General features: G+C 29.8%; 1 protein-coding gene across 2 annotated transcripts; it reads right to left on the bottom strand.

Moving 5' to 3' along the window:
• Nucleotides 1-15,379: 15,379 nt before the first annotated feature.
• Nucleotides 15,380-21,963, bottom strand: LOC132741240 (uncharacterized). Of its 2 annotated transcripts, XM_060729369.1 has the most exons (6): nt 21,471-21,960; nt 20,656-20,902; nt 17,878-19,902; nt 17,256-17,502; nt 16,239-16,463; nt 15,380-15,855 (listed from the first exon to the last, which is right to left on the bottom strand). In XM_060729369.1, exons 1-6 carry the CDS (start codon nt 21,839-21,841, stop codon nt 15,668-15,670), a joined length of 3,303 nt encoding a protein of 1,100 aa, XP_060585352.1. In that variant the 5' UTR covers nt 21,842-21,960; the 3' UTR covers nt 15,380-15,667. The 2 variants fall into 2 exon arrangements, with proteins under 2 accessions (XP_060585352.1, XP_060585359.1); XM_060729376.1 differs by lacking the exon at nt 15,380-15,855 and having other exon boundaries at nt 16,245-16,463; nt 17,311-17,502; nt 21,471-21,963.
• Between the last annotated feature and the right edge of the window lie 952 nt (nt 21,964-22,915).

Below are 22,915 nucleotides of genomic sequence, written 5' to 3'. Positions count from 1 at the left end.
TTTTTTTGTAGAAAGGGGAAACTTGTGTTTTGTTTAAGACCCATTAAGCCTTCAATTTGGTAATGTTGTTATTTATATTTTAAAAAAATCCTATTGTCCTTACAATGTCCTATTTCAAAATGTTTGAGGTTAGTTAAAACATGTGTTTTTAATATCAATTGATGATTTAAGAATATTTTAGATGCTTGTCATCTGAAGTGAATAACGTTAAATATGTAATAATTTCTGATTACGGTAAGATTGATAAAATGTTGGCTCAGGTTTTGGCCAATGGGTAGTAGCTCGGTACTAGGACATAAAAAGACAAATATTAGCATTAAAGGTCTTATACATAACTTATTTCGAAAAACAAACCCAAATAATGAGACTTGCTAGATCCATGTTGATACTCAAAAATTATATGTTATGTGTGATATGTTTCTTTTATAGTATAAGATAGGTACTTTTTTAAAGTTCAGGAAGTCGTCATAATGTAAATGAATTGCTTTTAGGATACTGAATAGTTTTTGAAGTTACATCTAATCGGGCATGGTAATTATTAGGACGAACTTTCCAAATAAGTCTCTTAAGAACATCACTTGTCAGACAATGTTATATGCTCGGCTATGCTCTTAAACAATCTGTTATAAACAAACCTACGTTAGACGAAACTAAAGAAATCAACAAACTATGATGTACTGTTAATATTTAACATGGCTTGAGTGGATTAAGGTGTCTCAAATGAAAAATAGACATCCATATAAGTGTGTCTTGTGAGCAAAACGGCAGCGGATATATTTAGCGGAATATAGTTGTTTATAGCTTACCTTCGTATGTACATATTAATATATATTATATAATTAGTAAACGTTACGTACAAGATGCCTTATTATTTTGTCTAGAACATAATACAAACATTTCTTCGTAATAAAGTGGACAAAACGCCATATTTCTCGTTATCATTTGTATTCTCAAATTCTAGTTAATAAACGGTTAGAAAATAAAGTTTCAAATTAAATTATTTTTGTTATCTACATCACTGTGCGATGCATGATTCAGTGTACCAGAATTAGGTAAAAAAAAAAACAAACGAAATATAGCCTTTCACCATTCGTAATAAAAACATTCATTCTCCAATCAGTTCTTCTCCTGAAAGTAGTGATCGAGAAAACGTTGATGTCTTGCTAATCAAAAGTCAATAAATTTTGTTATTCGCAACGGTCAACGATATAAACATAGTATACATGTATTTTAAAGGCGACTTAACAGTATTAATGTAGGAAAAACACGCATCAAACTAGAAGAAACATATTTGATTAGTGGAATTATGTTTGAATATTTGTTTTACCAGCCTGATCCATATTTGCCTTTTTTCAAAATACTAAAAAAGCAATGAAGAATTTTGTTCCGATAGCATATTGTAGGAAAATATATTAAAGTTTCCCCGCTTTTATGTTTAAATGTCAATCACACTAAAAAGCTTGCATGCAGTTTTATAAACCAATCTACTGAAACTGTCACTGTTTGAAATATAACATGCTGTTAAACTGATTAAAAACAATGCAACGATATTGTAAAAATGATTTTTTTTATCTCAAATTATACAGTATATTTAATTATACAGCCAACAGAACTGTTATCATTTGACGACATGTACATTCAGAATAGACTGTATTTGTATCGATATACACTTAAATGTGATGGGGAATGTAATTGTGAAAAAAAAAACCATGGTATTATCGATCTATACCTTTCAATGTTTATAGTAAAACGGAACGTAAAATACAATATTTCGATTCGTTTTTGTTATATTAATCATATTTGAACGATTTAAGATGATTGCCATTTCGTCTAAACAAAAACAGAGAATCACTTTTTATTCTGAAATAAGTACCATTAACGTTGAATAGTTTCACCGTTACTTCAGACATGCATTCTCATATACCAATAACGTTTCAGACAATTGTTGAATGCAAAAACAATAACTTCCTGAGAATAACTTAGATAGTTAAATAAGATGCATCAACATGAAACATGCCACTGAAAATATATCATAAATTTACTTTTTACCAACAGTATCATTTTCTTTATATAACAAAAGTAATCGCAAATACACTGTTGAAGTAAGCTTAAATTCATTATCACGAAAATATTGCTAGTTCTGAAAGTAGGTATAACATAATGGTGACTGTTTAAATGACAACGACATTTAATTAAATGATAATAAAGCAACTGAAGTAATAAGTACAAAACCTTACCAAGTTTTTTAGAACAATTGTTAAATGGCTATAATATTGATGTGAGCAAAACATACATTTTGCAGACTGATGTTTCAATACAGAATGAATATAACAATGTCTGATTTAGTTGTACATTGTGGCTAATATTTAACATATTTTGTTACAATATGATATAGCTATTATGAAGCACATGATCGATGCAGTTTTTGTTTATATGTAATAAGATCCCGAACCACTGGTGTTTACTTCTAAACTGCTGTTTCAGAAACTTGTATTTTTAATTTTATAAACTGAATGCAACTTCTCTTACATTGTCTTTTATAACGAGTGGAGTAAAAAAATGTTTATAGAATTATCATGATAGTTAAAAAATAAACAAAGATTGAATATATTTGATAAATATTTAAATTTATATGATATGTTTATTTACTTATCAACATTATTCCTTTATGTATATAATTATGCAAGGTAATTTAATAAACGTGATTAAAATGGGATCTGAAAACCGCTTACCAGCCATTAAATGTAAATCAATGCAAGTTAACAGTGTATAATGTGTGTCGTTGAAAGTGGATACATTTTAGCATGTATATATTCTAAAATATCGTTAGACATAGCATGGATATTTTTTAAAGTCCAACGTTCTACTTCACTGAATGTATCAAGATATTTAAGTGGACCGTTTTTGAAAAGAAATGTAAAGAATGTGGAATTTTATGCACTCCAACGTCCTGTGCTGTTTCTCCCTATAAACTATGTATTGAAAATATTTTATTATATTGTAATTGTAGGTCATTTAATAAATATGTGGAGTAAATATAATAGCTTTTTGACCTCCGGTGCAAAACCCATTTTGTATGCTATATATTATAAATAAAATAGTGGATTAAATTATTGAAATATGTTTGCCATTAATGAGAAATTCAACATTTTGATATTAAAAATAAAAGTTATTTAAATCCAGAAAACAACGTTGTTTATGTATTCTTGTTTTACTTTTAAGTATGCAATGTTCATACAATTTTAAATAGTTACGATGACAAAGCAAATGGCAACTGTTTAAAATAAATCAATAGAATATGTCAGGAAAGAACAGAAGATACAATTTCAACAGTTATCAAACAATAACAATAATTAAAAATGGGACCAATTATAAATGATTATTCTCATTTACCTTACTCAGGGACACTTACAGTATACTGGTAAATAATATTAATTTGACTCTGCCTTATTATCTCCACATGTGTGTCAGTGTAGAAAATCTAGAGGATAGTTTTGTGTGCGACATATCTACAAAATACAATTATATCCCATTTTCTTATAATTAAATCTAATTTTACTTCGATTTGTTTTAAGAACATCACGAATTTATTAAAATATTCATATTCATATAGACATAATTAAGCAAATTATCTGTATAGTAACTTTAAACCATATATCTTAAACCACTGATGTAGATGAACGTTCAGTTTTTCACATCAGTCATTTATGTCAATCAGATCATATTAAAATGTATTTGCCGTTATACTTAAGTAGTTTATATTGTTATTTTATCAAAAACTCTTTGAATACAGGGAAAGCATTTCTTAAATTGGTCCGGTAGTTTCACATTTTAGGCATACAATGTACTAGTTAGCTCAAAATAGATGATAACGTAAACGACTGCTAGGTTCAAATTAACAATTTCTATCTCGCAAATAGTTTTGAGACACGAATATCTAAAATGTTCAATCGGCCATTATGTAAAACGCATAACTATGACAGTTTTTTAAATCGTTCTCAAACAGTTATATATTTTCACTTCTAACACCAGATTTTTAAAAAAACAGCTCACTTTTGTACAGGAAAAAAAGGATATATGTTTCTATACTTTTTGTTCATTTCTTTCAATTGTTTTGCTGGTAGTGTTTTTGTTTTGTTAAATTTGTTTTTTCCTTGTATTTGTATAATTTAGATTATCTAAATTCCCTTCGTATATTTCTCTTTATGTGTAAGAGATAATTTTATTATAGCCATGAAATTGAATGAAATAAAATCCTACATATTCAACCTACGCTTTAGAAAAGTCAACCAAGATAGATAAAATGTTACAAATAAAATAACGTAATTATATAAATCTACGTGAAAATACTTAAAAAGGTTTTAACTTATAAACCCACTCAATCATACTTAATGTCAAGATTACGATAATCTTAAATCAGTAACATCAGTAGTAACATCTTGTCATGAAATTTACTGTAACTAAGATAAGGATCATGCCTTAAAATGTCAATTTGGAGATTATACTGGAAATATATAAAACATATCCAATTTGCGGGTGTAATAAGGGTGCATATTAAGAATTTACCCCAGAAATGAAGACATACGTCAAATAATAATTCCCTGACAGTTTTGTAACGACAAATTTTCAAATTGTATTTCAAGAATGAAATCATTAAAATGGCTAATGCTTAAATAATTTGTGAATGTATATTTAATTGCATCTTTTATATTGCAGACCTTCAATACATAAATAAATTTATAGTTTGAACACTGAAGCAAATATTGATATATAAATATATGGCTTTTCAAATTAAAGCTAACAATGAAAAATTGGCATCATAAATAATGTAAATAAATCTTACTTCTATTGTTAAAACAATGTTTTGTAATTTTCCGTGTCGACATTTAACTTTTAATTTTAGTTTATCTATTTAACATGCAGTATGATTTGCTAAGTAAAATATTAAAATACATCGTTCACGTATAATAAATAGCGAAAAGTGTTGAATACTAGTAGACTGTACCATACGTTTAAATGATTGTAATTTATTAGAATAATATATAAAAAAAATTGTGACCTTAAACTGATGCCTTTAAATCAGCTTCAAAGACAAAAAGTATAAAACATGACTACAGCTCTTTCTTCGAATGTATAGAAACAGAACACTTTTTCTTGATAAAAAACATACATAAACAACATTTTAAACGTTTTAATTGTCAAGCAATACAATATTTTAGCTTTAAATTTGTTTTTGTGGAATCACGTTTTATATTAAAATGTTTTGTTGCGCTTCCTTAATATATCATTGCAAATGTTCATGGTGTAATTACGATTATAGTATGACATTTAATAGAAATTGGAACCAAACATATTATAGGATGAACGTTCCTTTAATATGTTTTTTATTTTATTTTGATGTTATAATTTTTGAACACTGAATTGACTTCTACGTAACGCAAATGTAAGACATTTTCTTATGTCAATTGATTCGTGCGTAATTTATCATTTTTTGTTACTTCGTTCCCTTATATCTTATTATGTAAACCGTTGTTAATTTGATTCCGGGCGTAAAAACATATATATAATATTTCCGTTGAAGGACCTCTATTTTCTTCGATTCAAATAATATTTATTGATTTCATTAAAAAAAAGTTGGCTGACATAAGAATGTTACATATTTTATTTATTTCAAATTAATTTATCCTTAAATACAGATTTGCATATTAAATAAAATTATCTTCACGTAAAGCGGACTCGAGAATTCCTTTTACCACAAATGAATGGTTGAGTATGGCTTTTACAACCATATTAACGCCATTTAAAAAAAAAAGAAAAAAAAAAAACAATATCTCGAGATACCAGTATAATATGTTAATAATAGGTTAAAATCATGGGCTGAAAAGTATAATGTTTATATTGAAGCGCAAGCGGGATTTCGGGCTAATATGAGTAAAGTTGACAATATTTTTGTTCTAAATGGTTTAATTACTCATGTACTTAATCAAGGGAAGCAACTTTTTACTTTATTTGTTGACTACACAAAAGCATTTGATTATGTTGTAAGAGAAAGTCTTTGGTATAAATTAATTCATTTAGGATTAAGAGGAAATATATTAAACATAATAAAGTCTATTTACGATTCAGTTAAATCTAGAGTTAAGTTTTGCAATAACTTAAGTGATGACTACGCATGCGCACTAGGCTTAAGACAGGGTGAGTGTTTATCACCATTTTTATTTTCTATGTTTATCAACGATTTAGAGGATTTATTTATTCATAATAAAGCGGATGGAATTGATGTTAATATGTTTAAAATATTCATGTTATTATATGCTGATGACATTGTTATTTTTGCAAATTCAGCTGAATCCTTGCAACGTAGTATTAATTTATTGTATGATTATTGTATGCAATGGAAACTCAAAGTAAATGTTTCGAAAACTAAAGTAATGATATTTAAGAAAGGTGGTTATAATTCTCGTAATACTGTATTTTATTTTAATCATGAGCCAATCGAAATTGTTAAAACATTTTGTTATTTAGGTATTGTGTTTACAACAGGAGGATCATTAAGTACAGCACAAAAAACATTATCTGGTCAAGCCCAGAAGGCTATTTTCAAATTAGAGAAATATTTGTATAAGTTTACTTATATACCCCCAAAACATAAATTAGAATTGTTTGATAAGCTTGTAGCTCCAATATTAAATTATTGTTCCGAGGTATGCTGTTTCGCTAATGATTTATCGATTGAGAGAGTACATTTACAATTCTGTAAAAAACTATTAGGTGTAAAGAAAACTACACAGAATGACTTCATTTATGGTGAATTAGGTCGAACTTCTTTTAAAACTATACAAATGTACAAAGCAATAAAATTTTGGCTAAGAATATTACAAACGAAACAAAATAAATATATTGTTATTGTTTACGACTTACTTAAATCAGATCTAGACATGTATCCTAGTAAAGTAAATTGGTGTTCATTATTGAAAAATCTATTATGTTCACTTGGATTTGTTGACGCTTGGATTTACCAAGGAGTAGGAAATGTTGAGATGTTTTTGTCTGTAACAAAACAAAGGTTAAATGATCATTTTATTCAAAACTAATATGCAAGACTAAATCAATCCAGTAGGGCTTTATTTTATAATACAATATCATCTTTTAGATTTCAGCCTTATTTGGAATGTTTTAATGTTCAAAAATTTTGTCAAGCGTTTTCCCGTTTACGTGTCTCTTCTCATAGATTACAGATAGAAGCTGGTAGATGGTCTAGACCCCTTTAAATGAAAGAATTTGTGTAAGATGTGGGAAAATTGAAGACGAATATCATTTTATATTAGAATGTTATTTATTGATATAAGAAAAATGTATATTGATAGACGCTTTTGGATAAGACCTAGTATGCGAAAATTGGTTGACCTTGTAAATTCAGAAAATAAGAACACTCTTCGAAACCTTGGAATATATATCTATAATGCCTTTAATATTCGAAATTCGGTTCCATATACCAATTAAAAGTTTTCAAATAAATCATTAAATAGATATTGATATTTTAGGTGTATAGTCATAACTAAAATAGATATGTAATATATATTGTATTGTAATAAGCATCTTAATAAGAAATTTATTGATATTCGCATAAGTATATATCTCAAACACATGTCTAACATATGTTATATAATTATGTATATTTGCATGCCATACCATCGGTCTTACAGTTTCGTTTCGGTATGGGATTATTAGCATAATATGAATCTATATTTATTACATGCTTTTCGGTGGTTTATAGAAATATATCAGTGATTTAAAACTGGTATTTTCACTGTTTGAAACAGTGAAATTACCACTTTGATAATTTCACTGTTTTGAATTTAAGCCCCTTACGTTGTTTCAGTGAAATACCAGCGTGCACAGAACTGGGTACCAACTTAATGACGTGACGTCATAAATGACGTCACGTTTTATTATTATTTGGCGCGCTTTTCATTCAGTATTAGGTTTAATGTCTTTTTAAAACGTTTCTTTGCATATAATAAAAAGAAAAGTTGTTTAGTTTAGTGTAAGATCGAAATATATTTCACCTTGTGAACACCAAAAGTTCATATTTCACTCGTGGCTGCGCCACTCGTGAAATATACCTTTTGGTGCTCACTCGGTGAAATATATTCCGATCTTACACTGAACTAAACAAATATCCTCTATATAATATAATCTATGTATCTTGGCTCAATAGTGAGGTAAGATATGTAGATAAATTAATTTAGTTTAATGATTTATGTAATGTAGTGAACATTAATTATGTTTGTTGTGACACTACTTCATATATTAATATCATGGTAAATTATATAATTTTTGGGTAGCTAAACATTTCTAGAACAGAATATTTAATTCATGCAATCATTTTAACAGATAAGAAGTACGTGAGTGTAAGTCAAACATAAATTAAAATTTGCATTGTTCTACGTTCTAACGAATAAGTTGTTATTATGACCTTCTCTTGTAAAGTCATAATTATATTGTGATAATGTTTTTATTTTAACATATGCACTGTTCGTTATCTTGTAAATATGCTGTATTATGTCATCATGGGCTTATAAGCCTTTTTGATTGAAATAAAATGTGTGTCTGTCTGTCTGTCTGTTTTCTATTAATATGTTTTCTAATAATTTGTTTTCAGAAACAAATGTTCCAGGAATGCAATATAAATATGTAAATAAAAGGTCATTTATTATTTATTTGTTAAAAACATACATTCATGATAAGTCATCATAAGAAATAATGAAAATGACGGCTCTAAAATAATCTTTTCATACAGACTATTAAGAATATGAACAAATATCAACAATGAAGAGCGGCATTCAATAATCGCATGCCCAATCAAAATCAAGTAATTAACACAGTCTTTTAACTTAAATGGGATTTCATTTAAAGGGGATTCAAAACAAAATAATTAAACCTCACAGTGTCTGCACACAAATCTGTGTTACAGATCTAAAATTACCAAGAAATCACGGACAAATAATGTTTATAAAACATTTTCACATTAATCATGCCCTGACATTATAAGTTTTGATATAATCTGAACCCTTTTACATTTAAATGGTGCAACGCTATAACTGAAAATTTGTTTATAAAAGTAAATGAATGACACTAAAAGGAACAATAAAATTCATTATTACATGATTTCTGCAAAAGTTTAAAGAACAGTTTCTTTAAAAGATTTAAAAAACTTAAAACAACATTCCGTATATTAATCATACAATCATGTGCATTATTGCAAAACACGGACAAATTACTTTAATGTTTTAAAGCTTCGAACATGGCCATATTTTTAAACTCAAATAATTTTATTTCCTTTGACGGTTTCAATTAAAATGAATGACAATGAATTTGAGATGTGTTTAATTGATTTGTCATGCAATTAATTGACAGATAAACTCATTGCAATTGAGAAAATAAATTACAAAGTGATGAAGACATACTGATGAAAATCTCCTCATTGTTTAATTGAAAAATAAATAGTAATTAATTTGTCTTTATCTTACCGCGCACGTTTGTTGAACAGATCAAAGGAGTATCTTGTTAAAATATAGATTCAATTATGTTTATTTACTGCAGTTCTAACGTATCAATGTGTTTAAACTTTCTGTTATAAATCAAAGTTTATCATGTTTACCTTTAACTTCTCTTTGTGTTTTCAAAAACATTATTCTATCGATAAGAACGATTTAACCGAAATTGTATTTAACAAGGTAGAATAAACAAAAGTTTGCAAGAAACGTTCTTAATTGACGGATATTTTAGTTGATAGAAAAATCAAAGTGTTTCGTTTATTCTTAACAGTCAGTTATGCAATCAGTAGGTATTTAGCATGAACTACGGTAATGGAAATTTTTTCTTATTGTTTATTTTCTATTTCTCCTTTCAAATTATCTTAATCGGGAACTCCTGTTCATGGTCATCACAGTTTATTATTCACATTCCACTGTAGATCTCGAATAAATAAAACAACATTTATCTAACGAATATAAACATTTAGTAAACGATTCAGCACACTTTAAGGTTATAGTTTGTAGCCTTGGAGATTTTGTATCAAACACAAACTAAACTAAAATATTTTAGAAATAAGGTATTGTCCTTAAAATGCAAAAGTAAATACAAATCAGAAAAGAGTACTTTGATGTCTTATGATATCACAGTGTTAAATCTAAATCATGGCAATTTGAAAGATAAGGCAAAGTCTTTCTAACATGAACGTGCTTGTTTGTCATTCATACGATCAATGTATCATATCGAGTGTTCAAAGGTAAAAGGTAATAACTGCCATTTTCAATATTTCGAGAAAAACGCAAAAAACCATATATTTTAATACAACTTTATTTTCCGTAATATTTTTATAACAATTTTGATTCTCCCATATTTGTTGACTACATTAGATCATATTTTGTTTAGTTTACCTTGCTTGGTGCTGATAAAACACTGTAATTATGTTTTGTTTTAAAGTTCTAAGATCAAAATAATATCATTTTACAGAAGTAAAAGGTAATAAATGTACTTAGATCCTGTAAAGACAACAAGTTTGAGCGGTAAAAGGTAATAACTGCACTTACGACCTTTTACTTCTGAAGGTTTAGCAATAAAAGTTCGAGATAAATTGTGGTAAAAGGTTATAAGTGCAGTTATAGCCTTGTTCCTCTGAAAAGAATTTAGATGTTGCAGTAATTGTTACTGTTGCAAATTTATTAATTATGTCCTTACTTTGAAGAACCTTACGTAATGTCATTAACACACATGCACAATAATACTCGTACACAAAATTGACAATTTTCATTCATAGAAATATGAAATATATACCTGCTCAATATTTAGATTCTACAGAAATAAATTGATAACTAAAAAGTTAGGAAAATACGCACTAAAATCTAAGTTTACAAATTTTCATTTATTTTGAATGTTCTCTGGTATATAATCGAACTGAAGTCAAACAGACCCCAGACATCAGCAATTAAGGATATTAGTGACCCATATCATAGTTAAGTAAATAAAGACTACTGTTTCATGTCACAAAATGTGAATGTTTGTCATTAATTATTCCATGAAGTTCACTCATCTTCTTCACTCTCACTAACAGTTTGTCTTTTATAGATTTGCTGCATGACAATGACTCGTAATATGATTCGTACTCCTTCGGAATTGTCCCAGAGGCAACAAGTGACATCAAATCAGCTTTTTTGCAGCATATATTGAGAGTTTCTCTGTATAAGCCTTTCGTAGAGCCTTAAGAGACTTTTCTTTGCTTCTGCTCTTCTTCTGCATTAACCTAACTTCCTTGAACTCACTTACATCAAAAACCATAGTTCACAAAAATACTGTATTCTTTCATTTCTTTGTCTTTACGAACTTGAATCCATTTTATATTCAGCCAATTAACACGTTCTCCATCAACATCAAATTTCATTGAGCCAAAGTTTTGTTCTTTGTACAACTTGTTATCTAGTATGTCAGTGTATTTTATTAGAACAACAATATATGGTTGCTTCCGGCGTGCTTATGATATAACCGTTTCCCACTGATATAGAACCTGTACTTTTGTGAGGCTTTTTGCATGCTCGATAGATGCATGTATGGAATCACATTCCATTTCTGAATGACCACTTTCAAGTAAATTGTGGTTTATACAATTGATGTGAGGAATATACTGGACACAGTGAACTAAGCAACATGCAACAAACCGATTGCGATTCGGTCCCCCACATGTATCACTATATAATGTCACTTCTTCAATAACAGATGTCTTACTTGCATCAGAAGTAACACACAAGTACACACAAGTTCCTACTTCGCACGAGCCTCGTTTCCCCTGTGTCTCATCCCACAGATAACAAGTCTCGTTACCATTTCCCAGTTCATAGAATGGCAAATATTTTTTTGTAACAACACAGTTTTCTATTGTAATAAAGTTCACCAATTAAACTGCATGGTGTTTGGCGATACAGCCTGGATATCAAATGCCGACACAGAAAACTTTGGATCTTTCTTTGTCCGTTCTTTATCGGCTGATTTTTCCATTCTAGCATTGTTTTTTTTTCTTTCTTGGTGTGCCTGATATTTTGCTTTTGTTGCCTCATCTAGTCTATCTTCCATTCTCAAAGTGTCATACAGATTGCAGAGTGGACATTGATCTTGCTTAGGATTGAAGAAAGACAAGTTATATACTGTACAGAAAATGTTTCTGTATACAGACTCTGAAACACACCTTCTATTTTGTCCTTTGCATTTTTCTACATACAGTGAGTACATTCGTCTTATACTTAAATCTTGCGTTAGATACTTCCTGTTGAAGTCTTTTCGTGTGTAGTGTGATTCAAAAGTCGGAAAGCTTTCGATGTGTTTCTTTACAAATAATCTGTGATATTTCTTTGTTTTATTTCCAGGCACAGCTTTCCCTTTCTTGTCATTTCCAACATATAACCCTGCCACTTTGTGCTTGAACTGCGCTTGCAACTGTTTTGGAACCGACATCGAGAGTTTTTAGAAAAAAGTCGTTGCCACCAACTAGGAAGAAAAACGAATTTGAAATAGTTCTTTGTTTTCTTCTCTGTTTAGATACCTTTTCTGGTTCTTTATTGGCAACATGGAAACAAATGAATTGCTTCTGACTTTTGTAATCACCCATTGACCAGTATGTACTGAATATTTTCTGTCTTTCATCTTCGATTATATTCTCGCTGCATTTAAATCTACAAGATAAATTTCTTGGGAAAAGAGATAACAGATTAGTGCCTGTGAACTGTATGAATGTAGTATTGTGTCAGAGGAAAAAGGTGATAAAATCAGTCATAACCTTTTTCCGCTACAGATTCCTCACAACATGTGGCACAACAAGTAAACAACAGGTAATAAGTACACTTAGAACCTTTTACCCCTACATAATTTGTAGAAAAGAAGTTATTACAAAATACTTTTTAATGTTTTGCCCTTATAAGGATTGAATATTTATATAATATTTTCGCCAAACATAAAGGACAATAAGTACATTATAAAAAACATAAAAAGTCGATTTCAGCAAAAATGGCAGTTATAACCGTTTACCTTTGAACCCTCGATATTTACAAGTTAGTCGGGTTTTTATACTTTGCCAAAACATATCTTCTAAAGGAAGAGGTAACTTTATATTTGCCAGAAATTCTATTTAATGACAAAAGATGGCATTGACTTAAGTAAAAGTATATCGGTATTGATATAAACGATGTCACTGTAAATGTTTATGGGCCACAATAGTCATTTATAACAAATACCACAATATAAAGGGAATAAAACTAATATCCTCACGCTTAATTGAATATTTGAGCCGCGTCACGACAAAACCAACATAATGGGTTTGCGACCAGCATGGATCCAGACCAGCCTGCGCATCCGCGCAGTCTGATCAGGATCCATGCTGTTCGCTTACAAAATCTTTAACAAGTAGAGAAACCGATAGCGAACAGCATGGACCCTGATCAGACTGTACGGATGCGCAGGCTGGTCTGGATCCATGCTGGTCGCAAACCCATTATGTTGGTTTTGTCGTGACGCGGCTCATTTTTGTTTTAAAATTAATAGTTTTCTGACGTGCCTGGCATTTACTTTAAGATATTAAGTTTGCCAGATAAAATTTAGCTTATCATTCTCCAAAATTTGTTATGTACAACTAGTGAAGAAGGATTAGGTCCAGACTTTTAGGATTTAGGTTTTAACAATTTTATATCTCAATCAATACTATAAAGTTCACTGTAAGAAATTGTTTGAGACTAAATATGTGTGATATGTTAGTAGAAATTTACTTTGACACTATATATTTCTAGTGTGTCAACCTATATAGTGTAGAGTTTAAAACATAAGGTATCTACTTTGTGTTAAGTCAAAACATGATTATTCTATATTTACAAAGAGACTGTGTAGCAGTTATCAATATTTAAAATATAAAATTGGAGCATAGTATATCTTTAAGTTAATTTATTATATTTCTGGCTTCTATTGACATTAACCTGTGATATTATCCTGTTGACGTTTCTAAACATCCATGATGTCCATAATGTACACACTTTGTATGTTCCCTCATTAACAAAATGAAAATAGTTACATAACAGATAAGTTAACCTCAGACAAAGTTATGTTAAAATTTCGCAATTGTGCCGTTTTGGCAAAAGAACGTTTTGCTATGCAAACTTAGTTTTACGAAAATAAACATATAATACATGCATTACATGCACATTGAATATGTTAAATTAACATTACTTACTTGATGCGTAATTTAATTAAAACAATTAAGTACAATGAAGTACACATAATATTTCTTGAATAAAAAAAATGGAAACCACCTTTCTCGATATTACTTTCTGATCATTATTTGCATTGAATAATGATTTCAAACATGTAGATAAAAACGCTGCATCATCAAAATTGAAAGTAACTTTTCACCATTCTTATCTACAATAAGTCTCTTATATCGTGCAATTGTAGAGGTAAAAATAAAACATTTCTCGAGCTAATGTGCGTATTCAGCGCGAAACAGACGTCTATTAATTTTTAATTCTAAAGCCGCATATGTTTCCCCATTAAAGACAGAACAAGTAAATGGAAGCAAATTAAAAGAATACATGTTGCAAGGCAATGGACCGTTTTAATACATGCGAATCACAAACAGCTTTCAAAAGACAAAGACAATATATCCTTAGGATGATGAAACAATACAAGCAAAAAATAATAAAAAAAAACGTCCTAATTTTTACCATCCTTTTTTTGGGTTCATTTTTACAAAATACTGAAAAGCAACATTATCACACTATGATTTTTTTCAGAAAAAAAATATCAAAGTTTCGCAGCTTTTAAGTTCTGATGTCAAAAACACAAAAATATTACATGCAGCAAATGACTGAATCTGCTTAAACTTCTTTCTTTAATGTATAATAAAAGCAGAAAAAATTGATAAAGGTTTAAAAGCGTATATTTGTTATGTTTCCTTTTTTTTTTAATTTCTCAACAGTAAATTTATATTGTTACCATAATCTTATGATCAATTCTAGAAAGAGCTGTAACATAAAATGCCATCTATAACGTAACACCCATGGATATTATACCTATAACCTATACCTACTATTATAATAACAAAAGTAACTAATCCGTAGCAAAATACTTTACTGCTATTTTAAGTAGGGTTTCAGATTCATGCTAATATTTATGACAATTTTAAAATGAAGTAAAAAGAATTATTTTTTGAAGCAGATGTATATACATCATAAATTGTTATTCTCCATCATGATAGTTTCTTGCATAAGGCCATTTTTTTTTATATTTTGGTTTACTGATTTTTTTCAAAAAAGGGTAGGGTAGGAGGAGGGAAAAAAAAAAAAAAAAATCCTGAAAAAACAAACAAAAAACATCGGAAAGTCTTCTTATTTAAATTTATTCCTGAATACTGTATATATGAATATTTTAATAGTGTATTCAGTCTTTACTGTGAAGAACCAAGGAAAATGAGCCAACAAGACCTTTAATAGCACATGTAGTAGGCATGTTTGTTTTTACCAGATAACAAAAACATATACAACATTTGAACACTAAATTTGAAGATGTGTCTTTTTTATATATATTACAGTTTCCAAAGACAACTGTCTGTTAAATAATACAGTCAACTCTATTTCTTATGCTTTTTTAACTTTTTAGCATTTCTTGTAGCGGGCTTAAGTTGTTTGACATTGAAACATGTATTGCATATTGGTCGGACAATGCTAAATTCTTCTTTCAGCTGGGCGATCTCATCATTCCTTATTACATCTAAGTCACCGCAGTAAAAACATATCTCATCAAATATCTGTGTTATTCCTGAAAATAGAGAATAATGTTTGTGTCAGTAATCTCTCCAAATAGACTTTCTGTAAAAAACCAGTATTAAATTGAAAGAATCAAACATGTTACTATTTTAAAGTATTTTCCCCAAAAGATTTGAGATCTCCTTGTATATTTATAACTATTAAAATGTGTATGTAATAAATATTTTTCTCCTGGTATATTTATAATTATTAAAATGTGTATGTAATAAATATTTAAATAAAAGTGCTTCACTGAGACATAATTTGTTTTTTCTTTGTCCTATTTATTTAAGATGCCTCAGAGGACAAACTTTATTTCCTGTGTATGAATAATATGTACAATACAAGAATACTTAAAACTTTTGTAATAGAGTTCATATAATACATGTAGCTCACCAGCATAATAAGATGTTTCAATAGTGGTGGAACAATTCATCCCTTCTCTTACAATCAAGACATCTTCCATAGGTCCACCAGAAAAAAGTGGGTTCCCACAAACATACATCATCTCTTCCTGAACACGTATTATAAGGTTATCTTGTTGTCGTGTCAACCTGGTTGAACAATACACCACCCTTCTTTTGCCACATTCAACACAATGAACAAAGCCACGAACTTTACCTGTGGAAAATAAAATTAAACTTTTCCTTTTCCAGAATTCTGAAAACATTAAAATTGAGCTTTGAAGTAATGTTAAAGTACAAAATCTTCTTATGATTTGAATTCTAATAATTTATATTCTATGACATTGTTAAATTCAGCAATTCTATTCAATATTAAATTTTTATTCACTGCTTAATTCATCTCCTTTTTATACTGGTTAAAAATATAAGCATATGTATTGAATTTTCTCCAAATGAAAGTCCTCAAAAAGGCAGTTAATATCTATTACAATGCTACAGCATTTTTAAACACTTAGTACAAGATATACAAAGGTCAATATTAAGCATTTGAAAACAAAGCAAATTAGCCACACTTAAGCTACTACAGGTTTGTAAATGAGTAAACAGATGTTTTTTTGAAGAGGGGATGCATATCTAGCTCTACAAGGTTATGTTTATTACAGTGCATTATAAATGGTTAAATAGTGAATTCTAATGATTTAATATGGTATTATTAATACAATGTATGAAAAGTAAGAACTTTCTAATGATTATGGTAAAATAAAATGTATAAAAAGTAAGATACAGCTAAAAAGAGGAGTTGGTAACAGGAACAGATGTTTAAGAAATTATGAATGACAAAGGAAACAAATAGTCACATTAATATGTCAATAGCAAAAGAATCAAACATTATTAATTCAATTCATTTAAAACATTAGTAACTTATATTGTTGTAATCTTTTGAAAAAGCATCAATATGTGTTTGCCTTTGTCATTCAGAAAAGTGTTAAAGCTACAACTATGTGCATACCAGCCACCATTACAGATTTGAAGCGTTTATCTCTATCAGAAGCTTCAGGTTTCACCTTTAGTGATGGTCTATCATTCTCACTTGTCTCAGTACCATATACTTCTTCGAAGCTTTTGTAATTTCCATCCTGATCAAGGACAGGGTCAGGTAGAAAGTTCAGAGAACAGTAACGATCCTCTGGAATTCTGGGTGGAGAAAGACTACAGTATGGACAACTGTCAACATTTTGCAGATCACATTTCTTTATCTGGAAATATTACAAAAAAGAAGCCTACAAATATCTGCATTGAAAAAGAAAGATATTATATACATAATAATATTTGAACACATTCCTCACTAAACAAACTTAAGGTATGGAATGACATATAACTTATAAAAATTTGAAAAAGTTTCAGTTTTCACTATTTTAGTACACTTAAACAATTGCAATTCTTTAAATATGTAACAAAAAGACTAACACTGCTGAGAGATATAAGCTTCAAATTAATTTAAATAATATATTTTTCTTTAATATTAACCTATTTCAGTGACAACACTTGTGATTTCAAGTTAGCCATGTTGATAATCATGAGACCATTGAGTCCATTTGTAAATTTTTTTTAAAATTCAGTATAATACAAACCTGAAAAACATAATTCCGTTCTCGGCAGTGACGCAACATGAAGTTTTGGAATTTCCCATTCTTGTTAAACTTCCACTTGGGATCAATATCCTCATCAGTGACTAACTTAATCATAGTTAAAAGATCAGCAATCTCTGTTTCGTCACAAGCATCATGAACAAACACATACCCATGTTTTCTATTTAACCGAGAAAAAATATCTTTGACTACATTCATTGTAACGTTGACGGATTCCTTTAATGCTGATTTCAACGATGGTTTTCCACAGTTGCGGATCTTTTTAAGAGATGTCATTGACTTCATGAGCATTTCATTTCCAGGATCCATTTCTGCTCTACACAGTGAGACATTCTGTAAACCAAGATTTAACAGTGACATGACACGTTCTGCTGGATTGTTATAGCTTTGATTTGGTGCGGTTCTACAAGCAATGAACATGTCTAGATCAAGCGCAATAAATTCAAGAATGGCAGCAAACTGGACACTTGCATAAGTTGTACGATGGTCTGGGCCACCATCTGTATATCGAATAATTATAGGACAATCACTGTGTACTCCATCTTGTGACCTAGTTTCACGAACAATTTTTAATGACTCAGTGCCATGTCTTAAAGGAGACGATGCTTCAAATATTTTATCTTTTACAGTTATGTGCACATCACCGCGATGAAAAGTTTCTGTTACTTGAGAGGGGATAATTACATCTAAGTATACAGATGGGACAAGTCCACAGATGTTATAGTCATGATCAAGTGATAAAAGCTGAGGATTTGTGCCCGCTACAAGACCACGATTATGAGATCTGCTGCATGCTGCCGTTGGTTTCCCAGGCTCTCCTACTGGGATGATAGCCTTGTCATCTAGGCACTGCATAAGAGTGACGCTTCTCCATTTCACAGCAAAATGTTTCAATAAGTCATACTGGTAGTACGCATATGGGGAATCAACATGCTGAGCTCTAAGCAATCGCTGCTGTACAGCATATTTAACATTATATCTACCAGTGTAATTCAATGCTGATTTTACATAAGGATTTGATGGCAAGAAATTCAAACGGATCCATGATGGTGATGGAGCTGCTGACCCAGATGGTAGTCTCTCTAAAATCTGATCTCGCAAATCAGTTATAGAAATGGCGAATGGCATGTAACTGGCATCTGTATGACGTCGTTCATGTACCACGCTCTTCTCTTGTAGATACTTTTCAAGTTCATCCCAAAAAGGATCAAATTTTGGATTTTTAATCCTTCCGTTATGTTTTCGGAGGTCAAGAATTAGTTCTGGATCATCAGAATTTAATAAAAACTCACACACTCGTTCATCTACTGAAGCTTCTTGTTCATTTTCTGGAGACATTTTATAGCCTGTAAGAAATGAAAATACTGAGCGTAGTATGGCAGGCTTTGCTTTTACTGATTTCCCATACATATCTATAAAGTCTCTTCTCATTGTTCTTGTAGCATACTTGGTCATATTAGCTTTAATGTCATTGATAACACGTACATCTTCGGAACTATCACGACTCTGAACATCTGGGGGTTGCTTCCAGATAACTGTCAGATTGCCAAGATAATTGCCATGACTATATGTAAATATACCAAATGGGAAAGGCAGTTCCATATGTTCAAGCCATGCTCTGCGCTTCACGGCATCAATTGGCTCCAATTCTACCAAATCCAAAGGTTCATAATAATCTAAATTTTCTAAAGCTTCAATAACATTGCTGTAAGAGTATTTTACAATTGTCTTTTTTGTGTTTTCCTTTCCTTTATTGAGACCCTTTTCATGTGCTGATTTGATATTAAAGCTAAAATTGTCACTCCATGATCGTACTGGTTCAAGGTTATGATGATTTTTTTCTGTACGTTTGTTTTGGTCACATAAAAAGGTGGCGTATTTCTCAAGACAAGTAGCCAACTCATTTACTTTTGTTCGAAATGATGAAAATTTCTCGTTTAAAAACCATGGAAGCATAAGAATGTGAGAAAGCCTCTCAATCTGTAGGTTAAGTTCCTCAAGAGTGATCTGCAACACAGACAAAAATACATGTTCAAATATGATTACACTGTAAACATTAACAGCATATGGTGAATATAATATTCTGGATGATTAGTCAATGACTTAAATTCCAAATTGACTTCAAGCCTCAAGATAAAAAAAGACTTTCATATTATTATTATTTATACAGAGGCGGCAAAATCAATACACTGTTTTGACCAGGTTGTCCCATGGACAAGTAGAAATTATCATATATACAAATATATACAAATATAATTCTATTCATCACATATCCAAAATGAGGGCTTATACTGTAATGCTATAAACTTTTTTAAAAAAGCTCAATTTTACATAAAATTTGTACATAGAATAATATTAATGATGTCACACATAGAATATATATTAATGATGTTACTTGAATATACAATTTATAAGTCTGACGGGGATTTTTTTTGGCTTTAATACTTAATAGCCAATGTTCAGTCATATTTCCAACTGAAAATAGTATATTACTTTCCCAATCCACAGGAAAAAGTTTCCAATTAAAAATTACAAATAAACATATTGAATAGAAATATATAAATAATTTTTTGCAGTCATTAAATCAAGATGCCCTCCTAGACAGTGATTGTTTGCATTCATTTAGTCACTCATGCATTTTTTCCCAATGTTGAACAAACATTAATGAAATTCCAATTCCATGGATGTGGGTCATGAATCCAGATTTGTATATGCATTTCGAAATAAAAAAATAGATGCAGTCAGTCTGACAGATTTTACCTTTGGTTCTTGTCTGTGTTGCTGTTTCCAATTCCTGTAACCAGTGAAAGTGTCAAATGGCTCAGGAATCTTAATGTACCTTGCCTTTAGTCGTTCATGGAAAGGGTCTATATACCACAGCACATTACAAAGATCTTTGACTATCTGTGTGCCTAGGTCAATCTGATGGTTCATAAATTTCACATTTTCTCTTTCAAAGCAAGCAATAATGTCGTTGTACAAGCGATCTTTCTCATTTTTTTTCTCTCTGTAAACAGAATTTTAAAGATAGGTTTTCTTACAAAAGAATATTGAATTTTGTTGCAATACATATTTCATATACATGTATTAAATCATATTTTGGTCTTTCATTGTCATTATACCATGTTAAGTGTTGATCTTTTACCAGCAGTCATATTATTGAAAGTCAAACTTGGATGCAGCAGTTTTTTGATAATTTTGGTGGAAAATTTACTATTTTTTTATGTTGTATAAAGTCATTTTACGATTCATGGTTAGAACTTTGTCTATGGTCATGGGAGTCCCCATCCGCACGGTCCTGCAATTTGTTATACTGACATACAACAGTACAGACAGACAAGAGCAAGATAAGGGAAAATAAAAACTGTCGAGATTTATGTACTAAATTGACTTTCATCACATGACCTTGCCTATAAACACTGTTTATATGTCATCTTTTGCCTGTAAATTTCAGAAGTAAAATGGCATATAAAAGTAAGAGTAAAATTTAATTCAAAACGTTTCATCATATCACATTCATTCTTATGAAATATATACTGTTATTAAATTTAAATTATAGCCCCGATGAGATTTACCTGGTTTCTGGTAAATATGAATATTTTCTCCGCATTGCCATCAGTACGTCAAATGCAGAAGCATTCTGAGATCCTGTTGTAGATGGTTTTTCGCTCTCATTTTCAAATTCACAGATGATATATTTCATGCCGTTTTCTTTCAAAATGTCAACGGGCATATCTTCCGGACATTTTATACTGTTGCCTGAATTTGTTTCATCAAATTTGGCGGTAGCCGTAATTTCTTTAATTTTCAAGTTACACAGTTCAGGTGGAATGTTCAATGATATTACATGTCCAACTGTCTGTCCTGAAGTTCCTTTCACAAATTTATTAATGCGTCTTGAAGAACAAGTGCAGAAAACAATTCCAAACCAAATATTGAAAGCCATGTTTCAATCCAAACGTTTCGATCATGATACATGAGCGCTTTACTGGTGTGTATAAAAACCGTTCATACGGTACATTTTCCGTAAAATCGGCCGTAAGAATTTTTTTTTTCCTGAAAAAAATTTTTTTTTTTTTTTTCATTTTCCAAAATACAGGGTCGGCGGGTCAGTAAACCGAAAAATATAAAAATACTGGCCTAATATATTGCAAAAGATAATTGTTTTTAAACACCTGTTTTTACCTAGTAAGCAAACAAATTTATATTGAAAATCATTACTTATTCAACACAAATTGCAGGAACTATTTAGGCTGATTATTTAACTTCTACTTCAGACAAATGTATGCATAATCATATCATAGCTTCATTCAAGACACAAATGTCAAGATTCATTGCACTTGCATTGTTATTGTATGTTATAATTGTATTATACAGTAAAACGACAATATCCAAACTAACAAAGAAACGAAAAGCAACACAAATCTTTATTTCGTCGAACATGAAACATGAGTTGAAAATATTGTATATATTTACTTCTTTCTAAAAAAATAATGTCTTAATGTAACTATAGCAATCACAAACATGCTGTTTAAGTAAACATGATGCTGGGATGATACTGTTAGTTTTAAATATAAATAATACATTCTGACGATTGACACAATAATATATACAGCTATTTAGACTTGATATAATAAGTACAAATCTGCATTACATTATATCAAGAAGACATAGAAATATAAATGTATATTTCTTTAAAGTTAAGTTATTATAGAGTAGAATAATTTTATTGAACAAAAGGCAAATGCCTGTGAGTACATATGAATTTGTATTATTTCAATTATAATTATAGTAATAATAATAATAATGCAAATAATAATAAAAAAATGTGTAGGTAAACTATATTGCTGTTTACATGTTTTATTATTTAAAAACTTATCCCCTTGGAGGTGCCTTTTTACATAAAATGTAAACTGTAATGATATCACAATTTAAATATGACTTATGTTAATGTTTCAATAATTGTTTTCTAAGACCATTCATTACCAATATAAGGGATGACAGTTTGATTTTTTTTGCA

Source organism: Ruditapes philippinarum, unplaced genomic scaffold, assembly GCF_026571515.1.
Source record: "Ruditapes philippinarum isolate M1 unplaced genomic scaffold, ASM2657151v2 ctg1472_1_1_1_1, whole genome shotgun sequence".
Lineage (NCBI taxonomy): Eukaryota > Metazoa > Mollusca > Bivalvia > Venerida > Veneridae > Ruditapes > Ruditapes philippinarum.
This window is presented reverse-complemented; position numbering and strand designations above follow the sequence as displayed.